Source organism: Paramisgurnus dabryanus, chromosome 2 (assembly GCF_030506205.2).
Source record: "Paramisgurnus dabryanus chromosome 2, PD_genome_1.1, whole genome shotgun sequence".
Taxonomy (NCBI): domain Eukaryota; kingdom Metazoa; phylum Chordata; class Actinopteri; order Cypriniformes; family Cobitidae; genus Paramisgurnus; species Paramisgurnus dabryanus.
In genome coordinates, this window is record NC_133338.1 from 33,917,272 (window position 1) to 33,939,724 (window position 22,453).

Sequence of the window (22,453 nt, forward strand, 5' to 3'; positions counted from 1 at the left end):
ACAGCCTAGCAACCAAACAGAATGCAACAGAAACACCCTAGCAACCACTTATAGAACCCTAGCAACCACACAGAATGCAAGAGAAACAGCCTAGCAACCACCCATAATACCCTAGCAGTTACTTAAAACAGACACATAATGCAACAAAAACAGCCTAGCAACCATTTATAGAACCCTAGCAACCACACAGAATGCAAGAGAAACAGCCTGGCAACCACCCATAATACCCTAGCAATTACTTAAAACAGACACATAATGCAACAAAAACAGCCTAGCAACCATTTATAGAACCCTAGCAACCACACAGAATGCAAGAGAAACAGCCTAGCAACCACCCATAATACCCTAGCAATTACTTAAAACAGACACATAATGCAACAAAAACAGCCTAGCAACCATTTATAGAACCCTAGCAACCACACAGAATGCAAGAGAAACAGCCTAGCAACCACCCATAATACCCTAGCAATGACTTTAAACAGACACATAATGCCACAAAAACAGCCTAGCAACCATTTATAGAACCCTAGCAACCACACAGAATGCAAGAGAAACAGCCTAGCAACCACCCATAATACCCTAGCAATGACTTAAAACAGACACATAATGCAACAAAAACAGCCTATCAACCATTTATAGAACCCTAGCAACCACACAGAATGCAAGAGAAACAGCCTAGCAACCACCCATAATACCCTAGCAATGACTTAAAAGAGACACATAATTCAACAGAAATATCAGCAGATTAAGTGAGAAACTTTTATTTTGAAATCATTCCTCTCGTGCGTTTACCGTAATGTCTCATTTATGTGCACACAGAAAAAAAACGGGGGGCTAGTTTGACCGTCTTTTTCGGAGTGGCGGCTGGCTTGACCGCAGTCTAGAAATCACATATTTGAAACTAACGTTACTTCTCTTTGCTATGGGGTCATCCCTTTGGGCTTCAAGCTGCTGTCTTAAGGTTTCAGTGACATCTTGCAAATTAGTAAAAAGTGGAAAGTGAGGCTTCCAGGTTTGTCAGATATTTTGGGAAATTAGCACTACGTTAGGTGTCAGTTAATACAATGTTCTTTTTCTATATCTCATCAAAGTGTTTTGGGAACGTAAAAGTTGCATATAGCCACATGCATTACGTATAAGTTTGTTGTAAGTATTTCAATGATTACACTAAACTCACATAACTGGTTTATACATATTTAAAAAAAAATCGAGTAGAGCGGACTCATATGTATTTATATACGTACAACGACCAATCGCGTGGTGGCGCCGTGGCTTAGATGGTTAAAGCGCCTGTCTAGTAAACAGGAGATCCTGGGTTCGAATCCCAGCGGTGCCTTTTAAAACTGAGTTAATTAAACTGTTGATTTCATTTACGATTTTACACTAAAAAAAAATCACTGCTTTGTGCATTTAAACAAAGATTTTGTAAAGGCTTTATCCAAATTAAAAGTGCAATCTACTCAAATACGATATAGAGATTAAAGATCTTTTGTCCTGTATAATTATATACAACAAATTGTGGGGATTTTCTTTTCAAGCAACTCCCCTTACAATATTGTGGTGTTTTACATGTTAAGAATTTAATACACGTCATGGTTTTCAACTATTCATCCTCCGTCCACGAGAAGGCATGCTTTCACTGCTCACTATAAGTCTCCCTCAAGAAAGAGAAATGGCAAACCATGAAAATTGTGGTGAAAATAAGCCAAGACACATTTCAGAAAAAAAATAAACAATAGATGTTTACATGGTTAAAGCATACATTTACCTCCAGTGTTCCTCTTTTGTTTTTATATATTAAGTTGAAGTTATTGATACGCTACAATTTATTGCTATACATGTGAATTTGCAATATATAATATATAATTCATAATTGGCACAAATTAGCCTAAAAAATAATAATGTAATGGCAAATTACACATCAAATGTGGAAAAAATGTCAAAAGGTCAGCTATGCCTCAAAGTAAGTAAAATTCCTTTATAAAAAAACACGTCCTGTGTGTTGCCATCTCTCGTCCCCACTGAACCTCCAATCCCGTATCTCTCTGCTGAAGGTCTCAGGCTTTCCCTCCAGAGTAGACAGTGCAAGCAAAAAGGGAGAGATGCTGCTATGTGACGGGCACGCAAGTAGTCGGTTATAAGCGCGAACCCGACGTTGCAAAATCAATCTGGATTATAAAGCAATGACTTGAGCTGTGAACAAGATGATGGAGAGATTCGGGGCGATGAAGCTTTACCTTATGAAATGGATTTGTCTGCGCTGGGCTTGCGTTTGTTTAGGTAAGTACACGTTTCGGTGATCGCGATACTATCGCAAATCTACAATGATGTCATTTTTTTTGTATAGAACAAAAGACTGAAGTGAAAGGTACACCTCATTAGAAGACCATCGCGAATCACTTTGTGTCGTCTTATGTTGTGGAGCGCACGTTTTAAATTAATAACAAATATTTCCAAGCTCAAATAACAGACAGGTGATTATATGATAAATTGTGCGAAAGCGCCGCTGACAAAGAAAGGTTAAGAGGATCGCGCAGGTTTGCAGCAGATATGCGTTTGGCTTGTTGCCATGGTGGCAGTTATAAACACGTTTTTATCAAACACAGCGGATCTTCTCAAGAACAGACATGAACAACTCACATAAAAAATGCATCACACCATATCTCTAACATTTGAATTGCATATTAACCTTTGAAATACAATATTACGATTTGTGTGTAACTATATTGACCACTGGTACTTTTCTGACCTTTTCTGGTGTAAGGAAATCACCCTCTCATAGAGAGTAGTCAGAAGAGCTCTTCAGTATTGACAAATACAAATTCTGTTTTGATCAAAAGAAAAATGTAATTCAAATACCAAAAAGGGTCAAAACTTTTAAGTATTTCCTGTCCCCTGGAGAAGACCATTGCAGGATCTGACCTGCCCCATCAAGCATAAGGGATTTTACCTCACCTTTATTTTTCTGCAGAACATCACTCATTATTAGGCTAGTTTGAGTTTTATGTAAGTTAACTAAATACAGCCCAAGTAAAAGATATTGATCATATAAGGAAGACATGGCTTTCACTTTGTGTTCCAAAGTGTGTTTACCTACACAGACAGACAGAAAGACAGATAGACAACTATAGGCTTTAAAGAAGGGGTGGTGACAAAAGAGGGTTTGGTTGGGGGTGGGGTGTGTTGAGCAGTCTTCTTCACAGCCAGATAGACAAAGAGCCTTCTTCTATATTTCTGTTTTCCCCTCTGTTTTACATACACACATTTGCAAGCCATTGACTCCAGATATAGTACTATTGAAACTGCAGTTCTTTCAGATACAGTTGCTGATCAAATATGGCAGCTCTTTATTTTTTAAAGATGTTTGCACCCGATGAATGATGATTTTAGGATTCCAATATTTTATAAGAGCCTTAACACAGTTCTGAAATTAAACAATGCCAGATGACCTCCAGGTGATCCCTCTCTGTATTTCTCTCATGTATATCTGCTGACTGCCAGCCTGTTAGCCTGGGAATCAAGTCATGTACTTGTCTAATTCAGTTGTCCAGATGCAGATTATTTCTAAGCAAAGCTGAAGTTAACTTGTACCATCTTTAGGATTGCATAAATCCGTATGATAGATACCTTGAGACCTAAAATCCTCCAAGTTCTCAGGCCCAAAATGTGCTTATTTTTGGAATTACAGATCTCATGTCAAAAGTCCTGCTTTCACTTTAGTTTTAAAGTTTTTTGTCATTTTTTAACATGTATAGCAATGAAACCTCATCTTCCATCCATGTGGGAAAACAATTTCTCTCATTAAATAAATGAGAGAAAATTATGTCAAAATTCAGCTTTTTTATATCAAGTAAATGCATTTACACTTCAAAATGTATTACATTTGTATTCATCTGTGAAGGTTAACTGGGACAAAAGGTTTAAATGTCTTTAACTTTTGTTAAACACAGATCTTATTTTTTGCAATAAGACCAAAAGTCTATGGGAAAATTAATTTTTTTAGAGTGTCCCGCTAACTTCCCCGCATTGTCCCACAAAAATACGTCATCACTGCGGCACTCTATAGAGTGTTTTATGTTCCCTATAGGAATTAATGTGTAACGGTGGTAACAGTATTTACTTCCATCATGCTGAACCATACCCCATGTATATGGCATGTTTGTTGCCATTGTTTGTAGAAAAAAGATGTGTATTGTAAAACACTGTTTATACACTTTCTATTTTTCCTGGACTATTTCTGGTGCTACCCAAACTATTTTCTCCTTGTCTAATTCTGTTTCTGTCCAAATGCGTAACCATTAGAACACAACCTCACACATTTTCCCCTTAAATTGAGTATTATGTATCAGTAACCACCCGGAGGATTGCTCTTAATCTAAGTGAGTGGATCAAATTCTTCTCCATCATATATCTTTGAATAGCTGCTCTGCACTCGAGGAATGCATAAGCCTTATGTGCATGTGCTGAAGTTTGTGTATGTAAAGACAGAAAGGGTGATATGTTATTTATTTCACTCACAGTATGACAGCTGTTGTCATTCATGATTCGCTTTGCCATGTTCACAATTAATGCATATATTGTGTATGTGTTTCTCAGCTGCTTGTGGGGGTAAGGTGGAGTTGCACAGTGAGAGGAGAGGAGTGATTTACAGCCCATCATGGCCCCTCAATTACCCACCCGGTGTGAATTGCAGCTGGAACATACAGGGGAACCGTGGGGATGTGATCACAATCAGGTAAATCACGGATGCTGGGAAACGATAAATTGTACAGTCCGTACTTGTATGCTTTTATTCAGTAAACAGTGATGAGAATCTTGTTTCACGGGCATGTCAGAAATAATGCTGTGTGTATTATTTGGTCTGTCCTGTACAGTGGAAAAGCTGCTCTTTTATAAACACAGATTTTCTCTAGGGATTTGCTTTAAAACACTCAGAAATGTGTGTAATTTCATGCATTTCAGTTTTCCAGGCTTTCTGTATTCACAGCGTGTATAGGTCTGCACACTCATCTCTATGAGATAAACATTGAGTGCTCTATGGTGACTAGAGCAATAAAGCTGACTGCAGGGATTCTGTAATGCACTGTTCCTCACCTCTCCAACCACCGTGTGTGCGTGTGTAAGACTGGGTTTCGTCATCATTGCTGTAATGATATTATCTAAATGTATGACATCATTTCCAGGGCTGATCAGAGATCTGTCTTTAGAGAAAGCCTTCTTTTTAAGTTTGCAATGAAGAGGAATTTAATATCTTATAATTAATTCTGGCTGATTGTGGCGGCTTGTGACTGCTCATCCGAGGGGCACAAATTCAAAATATGTATTCGGAGTGTCATGTGTGTTGCTCGTGTTTTCAAAATATGTGTTTGTTGCATCATGTGAACCATGTGCATCACGTGTTTTGTCAAAATAAGTGCCTGCTGCACACGCGTCAAACCAGTTTATGATAAAAGAGACGCTCACGTTAACAAAATACATGCATGAGATTATGCGAGTATCTGGCAAACGTGAGCGTCTCTTTTATCATAAACCCTTAAGACGCGTCTGCATTAGGCACTTATTTTTACAAGACACGTGATGCACACAGGATCACTCGACGCGCAGAATACATATTTTGAAATGACGAACCACACATATGATGGGCTTAATACATGTTGTGACGAACTTCGCATCAAGCGCCCTCGAAAAAACGAGTGGTCACAGGCCACTACTGCAATTAATCATCATAACTGTCACAATTTATTAGACAATTAACCATCAGCAAAATTTCATAATCGTGACAGCCATAATTCCACGCTGTTTTATTCTGTTATGTGCATGCAGAAAGTTGCAAAATGGATCTCAAAATGAGAGGACACACAGTTACAGTTTCTTCTTTTTTATTTACTCATTCATTATGACTCTCATGCTGTTACTGCACTTTTAAATCTGTTGATAATATTGCTCTCTAAGTGGCAGTTTCAGTATAATCATAAAAGCACTTCACAACAGTTAGAGAAGATGATCATATAACAGAAGAGCTTCCACTCCATGCATTAAGTGGTGTGTGTTTACTGTGTCCAGTTTTCACAGTTTTGATGTGGAAGACACACGGGACTGCAGGGGAGACTGGCTGTTGCTCGGACCCACGTGGAAAACTGAGTATCGGATCTGTGGCTCCGTTCTCCCTCCTCCCTTCATCTCCTCCAGAGGACGAGTCTCTGTCTTCTTCCACTCTCAAACCAACAGCTCTGGACTGGCGCAGGGCTTCAGAATGTCTTATATACGAGGTTTGTGATATTGTTTTCTAAACAGCATTTATGTTCAGGTTCGAACCTTAACACAGTTCACCCAAAAACACTAAATGATGTACTTGAATATTTTAGCTGATTGTGTAACACTGGCCAGCCCAAAAATTCACTTTAATTTCAATGTTTAACATAAGCGTACTCACTTAGTATTAAATATATCAAGGTTATATTTCACAGAATGATTTTATGTAGAAAACAGTAAATCACAAAAAAATGAGTTTTGACAGACTGGGTCACAAATAGTCTATGTAACCAGTGGCTGCCAGTGACTTCTTTTTTCGAGGGCGCTCGATGTGAAGTTCGTAACAACATGTATGTAGCCCGTCATGTGTGTGGTTCTTTTTTTCAAAATATGTGTTCTGTGCTCTAGAGATCCTGTGTGCATCTTGTGTCTTATCAAAATAAGTGCCTGCTGCAGATGCGTCTAAAGGTTTATGATAAAAGAGACGCTCCTAGTGTTTGCCAGATACTCAAATAATCTCATGCGTAATCAGAGTTTACTGTTATGGGAGTGTCTTGTGTGTATTTTGTGAACGTGAGCGTCTCTTTTGTCATAAACGGTTTTGACGCGTGTGCAGCAGGCACTTATTTTGACAAAACACGTGATGCACATGTTTACATGACACAACAAACACATATTTTGAAAACGCAAGCAACACACAACACTCCGGACACATATTTTGAATTAGCGCCCCTTGGATGAGCAGTCACGAGCCGCCACTGCATGTATTTATATTCTAGGTCTTTTCAAGCCACACAGTATAATTTCACCTGCACACATACACACCAGACACATGCTATTGGACCTTATATTTCATGTGACTGATAGCAGTTCCTTATAAATTATGAAAGAATTTTTTTTTTTTTTCGGGTAAACTATTCCTGTAAAAGACTTTAATAGGATAACTACATTAGAGAGCACACAAATCTTGATGACTCCTGCAGCGACATGTAGATTTATTGTATGCACCGATTCAGCAGGCAGCATTCGTGTGTCAGTGCAGGCTTACCAGATCAATACAGAATGACCATGGAGCCATAATGAAAGTTACAGTAAACTGAAGGCTAATGCTTTTAGCACTTGTAAGATAATGCGCTGTGAGTACTGATGTGCATATATAGATTGCATTGATGGCGGCGTGTATAAGAAGTATCAGAGAGATCTCCGCTGTTGATGGTTAGATATAATACGTGGTTAATGAAGATGAAGGAGATAATGGGCTGTCAGCTCCGCAGAGTACGTGTGTGTGTGTGTGTGTGTGTGTGTGTGTTTGTGGGGAAATGCTGTTTGTGCTATTTCTTTTAGCTGTGCAGTTTAATCAATAGTACTGAATGGCTGTGTTTGTAAAGCTGTCACCAGGCAAACGCCATCTGCAGATTGGATAGATTTGATTGGGGATGTGTGTCAGTGTTTATCTGCATATAAAGTCTCAACTCTCTCTATGTTTGTTTCTTTTTTATGTTTCTTTTTTTAGGTCGGTTGGGTCAAAGTAGTTGTGAGAATGATGAGTATTTATGTGGAAACGGTAAGTGCGTTCCACGTACATGGCGCTGTAATGGCTTGGATGAATGTGGAGACAATACAGATGAAAGAAGCTGTGCCCCTCAACCCACACCGGCCCGGGTGAGTCTGTGCCCACCAGGAACCTTGGAGTGTTCTGACATCCAGTCCACACGCTGCTTGCCGGCAACCTTGCGCTGTAATGGAGCTCGAGACTGTCCAGATGGATCCGATGAGGCCCGCTGCCCCGACACTTCCTGCGGAAAACACTTGGTCAACTTTTATGGGACGTTTGCATCGCCTGATTTTTTTCGTCCAAACAGGAGCGGGGGAACAGATCTGCACTGCACGTGGTTTCTGGACACACAAGTATGATGTGATAAGTGGCAGAAACGTTTACCGAAATTTACATTCATCTTTAATATTTCACATGGCTGCTTAAAAGTAATTCTCAATTTAGTTGAGATGAATTTATAAGCTCACTTACAGGGGACATTTCACAAGGCTTTTTTAAGTTATGAAATCTTTGGTGTCCCAACTAGTGTACAAATGTGAAGTTTTAGCTTAAAATACCATATAATTTATTATAGCATGCTAAAATTGGCACTTTGTAGGTTTGAGCAAAAATGTGCTGTTTTGGGTGTGTCCTTTTAAATGCAAATGAGCTGATCTCTGCACTAAATGGCAGTGCCATGGTTGAATATTGCAGATTAAGGTGCAGTATTTTCCCCTTCTGACATCACAAGGGGAGCCAGATTTCAGTGACCTATTTTTTCATATTCTTCAGAGAATGGTTTACCAAAACTAAGTTACTGGGTTGACCTTTTTCGTATTTTCCAGCTTAACCCAAAAAGACCCAATTTTCCACTTAAACATGGAAAAGTCAGATTTTCATGATATGTCACCTTTAAAGGGACAGTTCACCCAAAAATAAAAATTCTGTCATCATTTACTTACCCTGGTTGTTCTGAACACAAACAAAAGCAAATTATTTTGATAAATGATGTGAAACACACAGTTGACGGTACCCATTGACTTCCATAGTATTTGTTTTTCCTGCTATAGAAGTCAATGGGTACCGTCAACTGTGTGTTTAACAGAATAAAGAAACTCATACAGTTTGAAACAACACGAGGGTAATAAAATGATGACAGAATTAAAATTTTTGGGTAAGCTATTTCTCTAAAGGTGTAGATCATTCAAAAATGTTTACTGAGCCTTATGTTGAAAGCCCCTATGTCTTTCTTTGTTCTTCAGTGTTGTTTTGGGTTTTCTGGTTACAGTGGTGGTGGGTTGTGACCAATTCTTTTCAAGCTTTAAAACCATGCAATTTTCATTAAATAACTATTAAAAACCACACAACATGTGCTATACATTACAAGTGTTGTGAAGGCATACAAACCTAAAATAAAATTTGTTATAACGAAAGTCTTTACTATGTCTACTCTTTTCGTGGGAGTGTGCACAAACAGCATAGTTTGCTCCTTTAATCTTCTGTTATGGATGTTGCTGTTGTAATGCATTATTCAAAAGTAAACATCCTAAAAGGTTCATGCACGGAGAGAGTGAAACAGGTCAAGGCTTTCATCAAAAAATCGATTCGATTTTGGTTTGATTTTCACCAAACCCCTTTGTATGCGTTTAGGACGCTTTGAATATACAGAACGAGCCGCATGGAGTTATTGAGAAGTGCTGGTCACAATTCACTCCCATTGTAACCCAAAACATATTAATTTCTGCTCCAGAGAAAAAGAAAGCCATTAGGGGTGAGTAAATAATAAAATAATTTCATTTTAAGATTCAAGTTATTTAAAATTCAGGATATTTATATGTCACGCACAGTTATATGAATATACAACTTGTAGTGAAATTAAACAAAAAAATCCTTTATCAAAATCACTTCTTTATTTCTGCTTGATTTGTTTTGCGTCAGGACCCGAAGCCACTGGTGCTGCAGGTGGATCTACAGCTGGGTGTTGGGGACTCGGTCCGTGTTTATGATGGATTGGGAGAACGCCCAGATCGTATTCTGCAGAGTCTCTCTCACCATAATAATCACAGACGGGCCCTGCTGGAGTCTTCACAGGGACAGATGAGTGTGTTCTACCACGCTAAACCACACAGCCCTGGACATGGCTTCAATGCCACCTATCAGGTCTCTCTCACTATTCCTGGTCTGTCTTATCATTTACACAGTCTTTGCTGCAAATATGTCTGTTGGAAAATAAGAAAAAAAGTCATGCAATTATTAAGATGTGCTCTTAAAACATGAAATTATATCTGCCAAGAGGATAAGGTAGACTTGATTTGCATCTCTCTCTCTCTCTCTCTCTCTCTCTCTCTCTCTCTCTCTCTCTCTGCAGGTTAAGGGTTATTGCTTCCCAGGCGAGCATCCATGTGGCACAGACGAGGGATGTTACACTGACCTGCAGCGCTGTGATGGCTACTGGCACTGCCCTGCAGGGCGAGATGAGGAACGCTGCCCGCTGTGCCAGGCTGGCGAGTATCCATGCGAGGGTGGCAGCGGGACATGTTACTCAGCCTCTGAGAGATGTAACAACCAGAAGAAGTGTCCAGATGGCTCAGATGAGAAAAACTGCTTCGATTGTCAGCCTGGTAACTTCCACTGCGGAACCAACCTGTGCATCTTTGAGACATGGCGGTGTGACGGACAGGAAGACTGTCTCGATGGCAGTGATGAAAGAGACTGTTTGGCCTCTGTGCCCAGGAAGGTGATCACAGCAGCTTTGATCGGCAGCCTGGTCTGTGGGCTGCTGCTGGTCATCGCATTGGGTTGTGCCTTCAAGCTGTACTCACTCAGGACAAGAGAGTACAGGTGAGGTCATTTCTTTTATCTTTATCCATGCATTTAAACTTGTAGAGCAAAATAGGTCCGAAAAATTATGCATTTTATTATGCATTTTGTAATCATTTAAACTCTCGTCCTTCTTCACTCATAAAGTCATCCTTCCTTTTTATTTATTTTTGTCCGTTTTTATGCTGAATGGATTTCACAGAAACAATTTATTGTATTACTAGCATTTATATGTGTTTTGTTACTTGATCACTATGTCTCTATGTACAGTATGTGTCTGCCCTTTACATTCTTAACTTGAAGTTCCTCATTGCTTGCCTTTGCTCCTCCAGAGAAGTGTATAGATGGTTTATCATTTACATAAACAAAAACCTATCCACTAACTCCATCTAGTTATAGACGGTTTCTAACAACATAAACAAGCGGCTTTCATGGTCAACACGTAACTTCCGTAAACTCCGCTAAGAATAAATAACAACAAAGTCCTTTTAAACCAAATTTTTTTAAATTTTCGACGAGGTATTTGTTCAAGAGTTCAGTTTAGCAACTAGTCAGACCATTAAACAAACATAAACCGGAAGTAAAGTTCCGACCAGATGCTTAATTGCGTCACTGCACGTGCGTCCGATGAAACCGTCTATACATTGGAATTTCATGGTTTTCTGAATAAATTTGTGATAAAATGTGATCTGGTCTTCATCTCAAGGGTATTGACAAATATAATGGGTCTAAAATTATTTCACAAAAATTCTGATCTTTTGTGTCTTTATTAAACACACTCATTCAACATTCAAAATGGCAGTGGAAAAAGTAAGTGAACCCTTAGGATTAATAACTGGTTGACATCCCCCCCCGGCAGGAATAACCTTGAGGAGGAATTTTAGCCCACTCTTTTTAGCAGAACTGCTTTAGCTATGTCATATTCTTTGGACGTCTCATGTGTATGGCCCTTTTCAAGAAGTCCGTCCATAGCATATCTGTTGGATTGAGGTCCAGCTTCTGACTTGGCCTCTCCAAAAGGCGGATTTTGTTTTTCTGAAGCCATTCTGTTGTGGACTTGCTCCTGTGTTTTGGGTCGTTGTCCTGTTGCATCACCCACCTTCTACACAGTTTCAGCTGACGTACAGACATTCTCACATTATCCTGAAGAATTGTCTGATATACTTGGAAATTCATCTTCCCCTCAATGATTGCAAGCTTGCTAGGCCCTGATGCAGCAAAGCAGGCCCATTCATGATGTTTCCTCCACCATACTTTGAGATGATGTTTTCACGATGATATGCCGTGCCCTTTCTACACCAGATGTACCGCTGTGTGTTTTCTCCAAATAGTTCAATCTTAGTTTTAGCAGTCCAAAAAACATTAAGCCAATACCACTGTGGAGTGTCAGTGTGCTCTTTTGTAAACTTCAGGTTTGCTGCAATGTTCTTTTTAGTAAGCAGTGGCTTCCTTCGTGAAGTCCTGCCGTGAATACCCTGCTTGTTCAGTGTTTAACGTATTGTAGACTCATGTCAGCAAGTTCCAATGTTGCCTTCAAATCTTTGGCTGTCATTCAGGGTTGTTTCTTTACCACATTGATGAGTCTTCGTTGTGCTCTTGGTGTCATTTTGACTGGGCGCCCACTTCTTGGTAGAGTTGTAACAGTCCCAAAGCATCTTCATTTGTAGATTGTTTGCCTAACTGTAGACTGTTGAATTTCTTAAGTCTTTAAAAAATAATTTTGTTACCCTTTCCAGCTTTATGTTAAGCAACAATTCTTGATCGTAGCTCCTCTGAAAGCTCTTTTTGGCGAGGCATGGCTCAAATAAGCTTGTTCTTCTTGTGCAGGGTAAACTCCAGAAGTTTGAGGGTTTTTTATCAGTCAAGGTAGCTGTAGTCCACACATCCAAACGTATTATCTTAACGAGACTCCAGATGTGCTAAAACCTGACTCTAATTAGCTTTTTTGAGGTCATTAACTCAAGGATTCACACACTGTTTCCACAAGCACTATGAGGTTTTTTTCTCAATAAAGACATGAAAGATCAAAAAAATATTTTTTGTGTAATTATTTTTAGACATGTTATGTTTGTCAATACCCTTGACTTACATGAAGATCAGATCAGATTTTATGACAAATTTATTCAGAAAAACATGAAATTCCGAAAGGTTCACATACTTTTTCTTACAACTGTAATTCATAAAACAGACAGTTGGGTTTTGACATCAGCCCGATCAATGTCAAAATCCAACGTCAGATCAACATCAGAACCGATCCCATGCCGGGTTCTGACATTGATCGGACATTGTGTTGCTTATGTAGTTTGTGTACCTTTATGAATTAGCATAACAAAATTTATGTTTTCAAAATTACAACATGCACTACAATGTTGATTTGACGTCAGGTTCTGGCGTTGATAATTCCGATGAAACAGTTGTTTATGTTAATGTTTTGGTAATGTTATTCACTTTGTACCCCAAAGTTTCACTGGTGAATGAGACATGAGATGTGGGCTTTGTTGTCGGTGCGTGTTCATGTGTTTTGGAGAAGGCGTAGCTTTGGATGGAAATTTAAATGGAGAGTGGGATCATGATTTCAGTGCTAGTAAGCTAAAGTTAGCAGTTTTCAAAATCATGCACACTGCCTTTAATCTCAAAACAGTTTTGACATCAGTTTGATGTTGGATTCAGTCCGACATAACAGCTGATGTCAGGCCGCTTTGGGCTTTTACACCTTATCCCTTGAAATTTCTGGTGGTCCACATTCTTTACACACTGATACACCAAGATGTAATATTAGAATAAATATGAGTAACCTACACATGACAGTTTCACTGAAAATAATAAATACATAATTACAGTGCTACCCTCTGGGGCCCATCTTCATGATCTTTCCTAGGGCCCTACAACCCCATGAGCCGGCCCTGCACACATACACACATATCTGCACACATAGTCAGTGAGAAGCAGTAATTCAAATCTGTCTCAAAATCTGCAAGCTAAAAAGCTAAAGCTCTCCCAAAGACAGACATAAAGAGAACATGAGAGTGAGAGGATCAAATCCACTGGGTGATTTACTCACTGCATGAATCTGCACATATTCTGCTCTGGGGAGGGATGCACTACTTTCCTCTAATTAGCCTTGTAAAGACACAGCAGAACCCAAAATACCTGCACTTTATCAAACTGTCAAGTTACCACCGGTTAAGGAGCAGCCTGGTGGTCCTCAAGAGATGCTTGTCTGAACGTCCTGGAGTTTTTTTCCTTTAAGGTTTTTTACAAAGCATCAGTCAGTATAAAGTTTATTTAATAAGGCAGCCTATTTTATATTTCTTTTTTTACCTCCCTCCCTCACTAGAGCTTTTGAAACACAGATGACCCGACTAGAGGCGGAGTTTGTTCAAAGAGAGGCTCCACCCTCTTATGGTCAACTGATAGCTCAAGGTCTCATACCTCCAGTTGATGACTTTCCAGTCTACAACCCAACACAGGTGTGTGAATTTAAATTAGCAGTAGACTTTGATTTGCATCATGTGATTATCTCCTTGGCATCTAATCTGCTGAATGACTGACATTGAACTTCATTGAATTTTCTATGCCATCTGTCTTCTTTCAGGCATCTGTTCTACAGAATCTCCGTTCAGCTATGCGGAGACAGATTCGTCGACACTCCTCCCGACGCTCCTCATCGCGACGGCGGCTTGGTCGTCTCTGGAACCGCCTGTTTCATCGTGGTTCTCGCTTACGCGGTCAGATCCCTCTCCTAACGCCTCCCGGCCATACACACCTGAACGCACACACAGTGCTGGGGCTCCATAGCTACAACACAGTGGACTGTAACGCTGAGGAGCCACAGGAGGGTTTGGTACAGACCCCCTCCCCCTGTTCGACCACTGCGCTTGGGTTATCTTTGCAGGCTCACACTGATGCCCTCTGCTCAGCTGAAAGAGAGTCTCCCCTCTCTTCTTTCTCTCCGACCTCCCCCGCCTCACCGCGCTCGTCTTCAGACACCCTGGAGGACGAAGATGAAGAAGATGATGACGGAAGTTCAGAGCTGTCTAGGATGAGAATTAGATCTAAACGCAGCACGGAAGGCTCATCCCCGAAGCACAAAGATGGAGATAGTCCACCTGGACCTTCGGATAGACCCAAACACAGCATGAACAGGTCGCGGACCTCAAGAAGGCTAGTACAGGAACTGGCAGCAGAGCTCAGAGGAGTCTCCATCCTCCGCTACACCTCCGTAGGTGTTTCGCCTCTTTCTTCTCCGGAGTCGCCAACATCCTCCAGTGGTCAGTCTGAGGGGCACAGAGGCCTTCCTACACTCACAAAACCACATATGGATACACAAACAGGCTTGCACTCAGATGGGCTCTTAAGCCCAGGACAAACCCCTTTAGGGAATTCATCAGGAACAGAAGACACTCCAGGTGATCCTCTCAGGCATTGCAGACTCACAAGTAACGAGGAAGAGATTGATAACGTTCAGTTCACCGTGCACTGAGAAGCCTTTTTCATCCTCTCTATTTCAAATCTGTGCCAACTATCCGAGCCTTACCAGGTTCAATAAACAGCCTTCCATCATGAGTCATTGACTTTCAAGCCTTAAGTCGCAGAATATTTTGATTTTTGATTTATGCTCTGTCATAGTCGAACACTATGAGTAAACCTCATCTGAGAAAATCTCATATTTCATTTCCAGAATGCCATAAATATATGAATTGATCACATGCTAGAAATCACCAAAAATCTTATGATTGTTTTACTAGGACTGAGCATAATACACATGGAGGATCATTATATCAGAGAGTTAGGATTGTCTGCATCTCTGCTTCTCATCTGCAACATAACAGAGTTTTCCTCTCTTTCCCCAGCGCCTTAAAATAGATTCACCATCCTACCTGCCCATTGAAATACTTAACTCAGTTGTATCAAAACACTTTTCATTGCCAGCAAGTTGTTTCAGTAGTTGCTGCACAAAATACACATTCATGAATGTTTGAATTTTGGTTGTATAATCTACATTGTTTTTAAGGCCATTTGTTTAAATGGTTTGTTTGAGTAGCAGACTATAAGATCATGGCAGGTTGACCATAGACTTCAAATTAACGTAAACCTTTTTTACACATTCAAAATTTACAATTTAGTTTTATCCGAAGGGAAGCAGAACTCAGGGATCATTTAATGGATTATGAGAGTGAATAAGTTCATGTGCTGTATGTGAGAGATGTGCTGCTGCCTTATTAGGATTTTCACAAAAGTGTGTCATTACTTATTTACGTTTGTATACAAGAGTTGATGTCTTACCTCTTATTTATTTCAGTTGAGTTACACGTTAAGCAGTTCATGCACTTGTTTGGCAGGAAGATTATTTATTTTGCTCACTCTTCCTTGAATGTATTTTCTGTGCTATTAGGTGTTTAATGTAGTGCCACAAAAGTCAAACTTGCTGCTTTAGCAAATCTGAATCTGGTAGAGAAATAAGAACCAGTATAAGCAAAAGACATGGTCTTTTTAACGGTCTAATGGCCGAGTGCCTATTTCATATCTCTTCATCCACCAGGTGCAGAATTCAAGATTTCTTCTGATCCGATGGGATCAACAACATGACATTTCAGATATAAACAGAGTTTATGGATTGCAGGAGGTATTTTAATGCACTGTGAAGGGTTCAGATTCAGTGCCATTAGAAAATGTATTTCTATCTTTCATGTTGCTGACAGTAGATTTGATTAAATGCCTGAGAATTAAAGTAAGTTACTGGACGTCTTAGCAATATTAAAATTGCTTGTGATACTGTACATACGTGACTAGGAAATATTTTCTCACAATTTCCTGGGAGTCACGTCAGATTTCTTTCATGCTGTATGTGGGACTCAATGATGTAAATAAAACGTTTTTACAGATCATGAAACCCATATTAATTTTAAAATCTACTATTTGTTTTTATCATATCAAAAGGAAACTTTAAAAGTGCCAAAGAATGCATTGAAATAATATGTTAAATTGTTCTTTGATATTTACATAGAAGGTATGTAACTTTATTAAGTACAAAATGATCCAGAAACATTTTAACTAGTGCTGGGCATAGATTAATCTAGATTAATCTCATACAAAATAAAATGATTTTTTTGTATAATATACGAGTTTGTGCTGTGTGTATTATGTATATTTAAACACACACACATACATAAATATACATTTAAGAAATGTTTAAGTAATATATTTTTATTTATTTATATATACTACAGAATATATACAAATATAAATAAATATAAATACACATATAAATGTTTCGTAAATACATCCATGAATGTGTGTGTATTAATATATTCATAATAATTACACACAGCACAAACTCATATATTATGCAAAAAATTTCTTTTATTTTGTATGAGATGAATCTAGATGAATCTATGCCCAACACTAGTTTTAACATTTCCATTTACAACCCTAGGATTTGTCCTTTGAATGAAATTGTCTATTACTGCCCTATTTGGAAGGGTCATGAATGATAATGTTGAGTTCTGCTCTGATTGGTTAAGGCTCATGCCAGTAACTCACATTATTAAACATGTTGGGGCGTACATCTCGACTGTTACATCACAGTTGAGATTGGTCTGTTTTCCAGCAGTCTTTTGCATGCACAAGGTTTACATAAGTATGAGGAAACAAATGCGTTTGAGGCTCACGATCTGTCATTACCATGTACAGAACTCTTTTTATTCATCTATGCCTAGGTAAATATTTGTTTTTATTCTATGGCACCTTTAAATGATACACTGTAAAACATTTCTATAGAAATTACAGTATTACTTGCCAGTAACTTACTGTAGATTTTACATTTATGTTATTTACTGGCAACAGTTTGTTCAAAGTTAAATGAACATGAAACATTTTCAGTCTTTATCGTCTACAGTAAGTTACAGTAAGTTGTAATGATATCAACACTGATTGTTTAAATATAAATTTAGTAGAATGCCACTGGATGGATAAATGGTTTAAGAGATTCAGAAACAGTAATTTTGTTTTAAGAATGCCTCATCAAACAGCTCTCGAATTAATGGTCTTTACTGGAAATGCATAATTTATGTTTAGAAGGATTTAAAGGCACAATATGTAATGTTCACCACTAGATGCCGCAAAACATCAACAATGGCGTAACTTGATGGAATGATGGGAGTTTCAAATCATGTTCACAGATGACGTATTTAATATATAACACGAATATATAATATATATTTTTGGATATTTAAATACAACAAATTACATATTGTGCCTTTAAGTAAATTGACATTTTCTGTTAGAAGACACATAACTGGTAGTGCCATAATTAAATGATTATTTTTGCAGCTACATGAAGTTCTAACGGACTCATGTTTTTTGTTGTTTAAGTCTATGGTTGTCTTTAACGTATGTTGTAAATATGTTTACATATGTAATAATTCATTTTGATTTAGTTCCATATATGTGACATTGTCTATGAAATCCAGGCTCTCTCTTATTTTCTAATTATGAGCATTATGGCGTTAAACATTGATTTCACTTTAATCATATTTTCACAGAATGTTCTTTAGATTACGCAGGACTATTCTATGTAGAAAACAGTAAATCACATTGACTTTACCTGGGTTTTCACAGACTGAGTCACATTTCACATTTGTGGTAATAGTCAAGGTTTATAGACTGAACCTGCTGAAAAGATGGAGTTGCATAGTCGTTTGTGTTTACTTATTGATAAGTAAGACACATTTTTCATTAAACTCTAAGCCTAACCTACAATATTGTCTGGATAAGGTGTAGTTCATACATAAACATCTACCCTCAGCAATGCCCTTTAACTGAAGGTAATTATACAGTAAATGTCCTTCTCATACACATGCACACTCAATACACATTCAGTAACACACAATTACCAGCACCCTTCCAGAATTAAATTTAATGTGCTAATATTGTTATTGATACAACTTTTTTACAAAACACAATTATATCAGCATACATATCTATAGTGCATATCATTATATAACATATGTATAGATCATACACATGCCTCTCACTTCACTAATTTCAGGAATGCGGTCTCACAATGAATCCCTGATGTATTTGAAATTTTAACCAATATATACATTAAGATTTCACTCTTTCAATAACGTGCATTGGTGCTGTAGGCTGGATCCTTGGATAAGGAGACTCATCAATAAGAACCTGTGCTTTAGGGTTTTTCCACAACAAAAAAAACAACAACGTTTGAATTCCTTTCAAAAAATGTTGGGCGAACGTGAAGTGTGGACAATTTAAAATGAAGCAATCTATATTATTGCTGTTATATAACAACTCGATGGAATGTCCATGTTCAATGCTGAGAAGTGGCCAGAGATTTCCCTCCTCTCATTCAAAATAAACACCTCCCAGTCAAAAGAGACACATTTCTTAGTTATCTAAAGGCATTAGTGAATGGATGACTACCTCTTGTTGTGTACAAATGTTGAAACTGTCTGCCAAAGACAGTCTTGAAATTTCAAGCACCTTTTATGTGGACAACATTATCCATTGAAGTAATGAATAAAGTTGGAATAATGGGCCATCCCATGGTTCCTATCATTAGCATTATGTGGCAGAAGTAATTGGCAGTGTTATAGAAAGTGCTGAAGCAGGGCCTCTGTTAGACAGCGGCAAGAGTAGCAGGTACTTTTAAAAAGCATGGCAATGTTTATCGTGCAATTCCTCTAAGAGGTAAATATGCGCTAAATATATAAGTTGCCTACATATAAATAAACTAATCTTGCATAGATGGTTGAGCGAAGCTATATATTATTACTTTTGCTTGAGGGAGTAAGTAAATATTAAGAGGACTGGGTCTTGTCCTCTAGGTGAGAAAGTTTTGACTTACAGGCTGGGTTTAGGTTTAAAAAACAGGGTTAGGGAGGTAAACAGGCTCCATTAACCCACACACGTCCCTTTCTCTCCATTATAGGGACCTTAATAAACTAACAAAACATCTACTAATAGCAATAAGAGAGAGATCCTGTAAGGCACATGAGGATACACAAACAGTTCTCAAAAACTCCCAGAGAATTCACTTCCAAAACGAGAAAGGTCGATGTCTAGAACAAATATTTGCAAGGCAGAACAATATCAAGAAGTGTAACACTGTTTCTTCTGCTGTAATGGCTGAGTCTTAGAGGAACTTCTTGAGAACATCTCCTCACATACAGCATCAAACACTTAACAACGGATAAAAACGGATCTTCAATATTCCAAACGGGAGTGCGAGATCTCACAGGTCAGATTTGACAGTTTTCTCTTTAAGAGGCTGTATTTCAGATGGGTCTTCCTGAGGGAACACCACGTAACACATCTTCTGCCCAAGATACGTCACTTTTTCTGAAACACATACATATTTGCAGATGTAAAACAAAATGATACACGAATACAATGTAAAACAGTTAGCACTTCTTTCACGCACCCAAAGCTCTGTAAATCCATTGTGGTTTGTTCTTCCATTGCACTCCAATAAAGTAGATGGGCACACCGGTGAGCATGATCACCAGTCCCATACCGCACACAACTGGCTCCGAATACAGACTGAAGCCTAGTAAAACCGCCCAGAATACTAAATAACTGCAAGGGACCAACAGGTTTACCTGCACAAAATATAAGAAACAATCTAGTTCATAAAACGAAACCTCTTTAAACACATATTTTGGTAAGAATGGGTCGAGTACCTTAATTGGTCTGAACTGTTTGGGTTTCTTCCATCTGAAGTACAGCAACCCAGCTATAGTGACTCCATAGGAGAGGTAGTTTATAAAAGACACGTAGTTTATCAGGTTATGAGTGTCACCGATACACAGGATCACTATAGTTGCGGTACACTATATACAGAGCAAGAGAGAAAACATTTACTTTGTTGTTTATAATCAGGGTACCTACACCTTAGTTAACGTCAAATTCAAGGACCTTTCAAGCACGTTCCAGGTCTAATTCCCTCAAATTCAAGGACTAAATGTGGGGTTACATTTTAGAGATATATTGTTACAGTTGCCTTTTGAGGGAACTCGCGCTGCGTCACTGCGGTGACACTTTGGGGACGCCTCCAGTGGTAAGTGCGTCTGAATGTGTATATCAAATTCAATGGTGAGGCTTAACGACAAAGACAGGGTGACGCGGAAGCCAGGAAGAATATCGCTATCTGAAATATTGCCAAAGACGGCGTTACAAGGATGCAGGAAGTATGGCAAAAGAGACGCAGCGTCTCGTTCCCTTCTCAGGGAACAACAGTTACATACGTAACCCTAGACGTTTTCATGTGTCAAACACAACTATGCAAAAAAACATTTTGGTATGAAGATATAAGCATTTAATGTGAACAGTTTAGCACGTGTGCTTAAAAAGTCTAGAATTTTTATGATATTATCCTACACTACACGCGGAATAATATGGATTTTTTCCAGAAAACGTCTTGCATAAAATAGATTCAAGCACTTTCAATGATCTGTATCTACGTATGTATATTTATAAAAACTTCCCAGGGCCTTGAATTTTTCTCCCAGATTCACAAACTTTCAAGGATTTCAGGGACCCGTGGGAACCCTGTATAATGCAAAGTAAAAGGGATCTTGTGTGAACATAAGCTCGCTCTCTCACACAAACAAGTAGGGCAGGGATTGGTGTGCAGCTCTTGAGGTGAAGCATTGCCAGCAGGTAGGGCAGATGGCCCTCTCTCGCTCCTGAGAAACACAACCTGTGGATGACAGACGATGGAAAGGTCATACCCTGTTTTAATGTAATTTGGTCTGTGTAATAGAGGTCGGATGTTTCTCTACCTGGAGGAGGTGAACAGATATCCATTAATCCCTCCAAAGGTGGAAAGAGCTACAGAGATGGGCATCACCCAGGAGAACATACCTAATAGCTTCTCTCCAAATGTCTGCAATATATCACACAAAGTAACAGCTGAATCACAATATGACATACAGAATATACAGTCAAAGCATGCAAGGGGTCACACACCACAGCGACAGCATTAGACTCCAGCAGCTCTTGAGGTGTCATGGAGGAGAAGTAAGCAATGTTGGTGAGAGTATAGACGAGCGTCACCAGAGGGATGGAAATGTAGATTGCACGTGGAAGATTCCTACACATCAAAAACCACACTATTTTATTTCTGCTGTGTTGATTTTTTTCGAAAATTAATTTAAAATAAATGCTTACTTGCGAGGTTCGACCAACTCTTCAGTGACGTAGTTTAAGAAGTTCCATCCGCTGTAGGCAAAGGAGGCTTGAAGGAAGGCCAGAGCAATCTGACCCACTGATGGATCCTTTATGAACCTAAACGCTGCCTGTGGTTCCAATGCATCGTAGTGTCCTACAGACACAAAGTTTAAAGAGTTATAGCATATAGAGTACATACAAATTATACATGATAAAGATTGACACTTGAACAGCATGTAATATAAAGTATAAAAGTGTGACATACAGTAGTATGGAAAAAATCTAAGTGTAATGAAACCCTTATTCTAATCTTAAAACTTTAAGAACTCCGTCTTGTCAAATTTTTTCATGCTTAGTGCCAAGTTGGCAAGAAAAAGCAATTTGTTTAGAAAAATGTTTTTTTTTTACATTTTGTTTAGATATTTACTATAATTTTGTTTATCTTAATAAATAAGGCAAAAATATAGATTTTCATTAAAACTTTGCTAAAACAACAAAGCTGATGGTAAACACTGCTAGCGACGACCAACGGCAGAGTAACGCAATCTTATTTATTCCAATGAAAGTTGGCGGCCACCAGGGACACAAATGACAGTGACTGCTTGCCTACAGGAAATGTACATGTCCAGGGATGCAACAAAGTTGGGAAAAATT

At 38.7% G+C, this 22,453-nt stretch overlaps 2 protein-coding genes and 1 non-coding gene across 3 annotated transcripts in view; 2 read left to right on the forward strand and 1 right to left on the reverse strand.

The window, feature by feature from the left end:
- Nucleotides 1–1,262: 1,262 nt before the first annotated feature.
- Nucleotides 1,263–1,336, forward strand: trnat-agu (transfer RNA threonine (anticodon AGU)). The gene has a single exon. It is a non-coding gene; the product is annotated as a tRNA-Thr (tRNA).
- A 708-nt stretch (nt 1,337–2,044) lies between these two features.
- Nucleotides 2,045–16,673, forward strand: lrp3 (low density lipoprotein receptor-related protein 3). Its single transcript, XM_065289529.2, has 8 exons — nt 2,045–2,280; nt 4,597–4,735; nt 6,064–6,269; nt 7,766–8,160; nt 9,725–9,946; nt 10,155–10,627; nt 13,944–14,076; nt 14,202–16,673. The coding sequence occupies exons 1-8, from the start codon at nt 2,205–2,207 to the stop codon at nt 15,087–15,089; spliced, it is 2,532 nt and encodes an 843-aa protein (XP_065145601.1). The 5' UTR covers nt 2,045–2,204; the 3' UTR covers nt 15,090–16,673.
- Nucleotides 16,674–18,509: 1,836 nt separating this feature from the next.
- slc7a10a (solute carrier family 7 member 10a) overlaps nt 18,510–22,453 on the reverse strand; it is a 26,522-nt gene continuing 22,578 nt past the window's right edge. The window contains exons 5-11 of the mRNA XM_065289527.2: nt 21,800–21,953; nt 21,599–21,722; nt 21,412–21,515; nt 21,233–21,329; nt 20,311–20,460; nt 20,052–20,229; nt 18,510–19,969 (exon numbers count right to left, since the gene is read on the reverse strand). Coding sequence (XP_065145599.1) covers nt 19,863–19,969; nt 20,052–20,229; nt 20,311–20,460; nt 21,233–21,329; nt 21,412–21,515; nt 21,599–21,722; nt 21,800–21,953 — 914 coding nt within the window. The 3' untranslated portion in view covers nt 18,510–19,862. The remainder of the gene's footprint in view (nt 19,970–20,051; nt 20,230–20,310; nt 20,461–21,232; nt 21,330–21,411; nt 21,516–21,598; nt 21,723–21,799; nt 21,954–22,453) is intronic.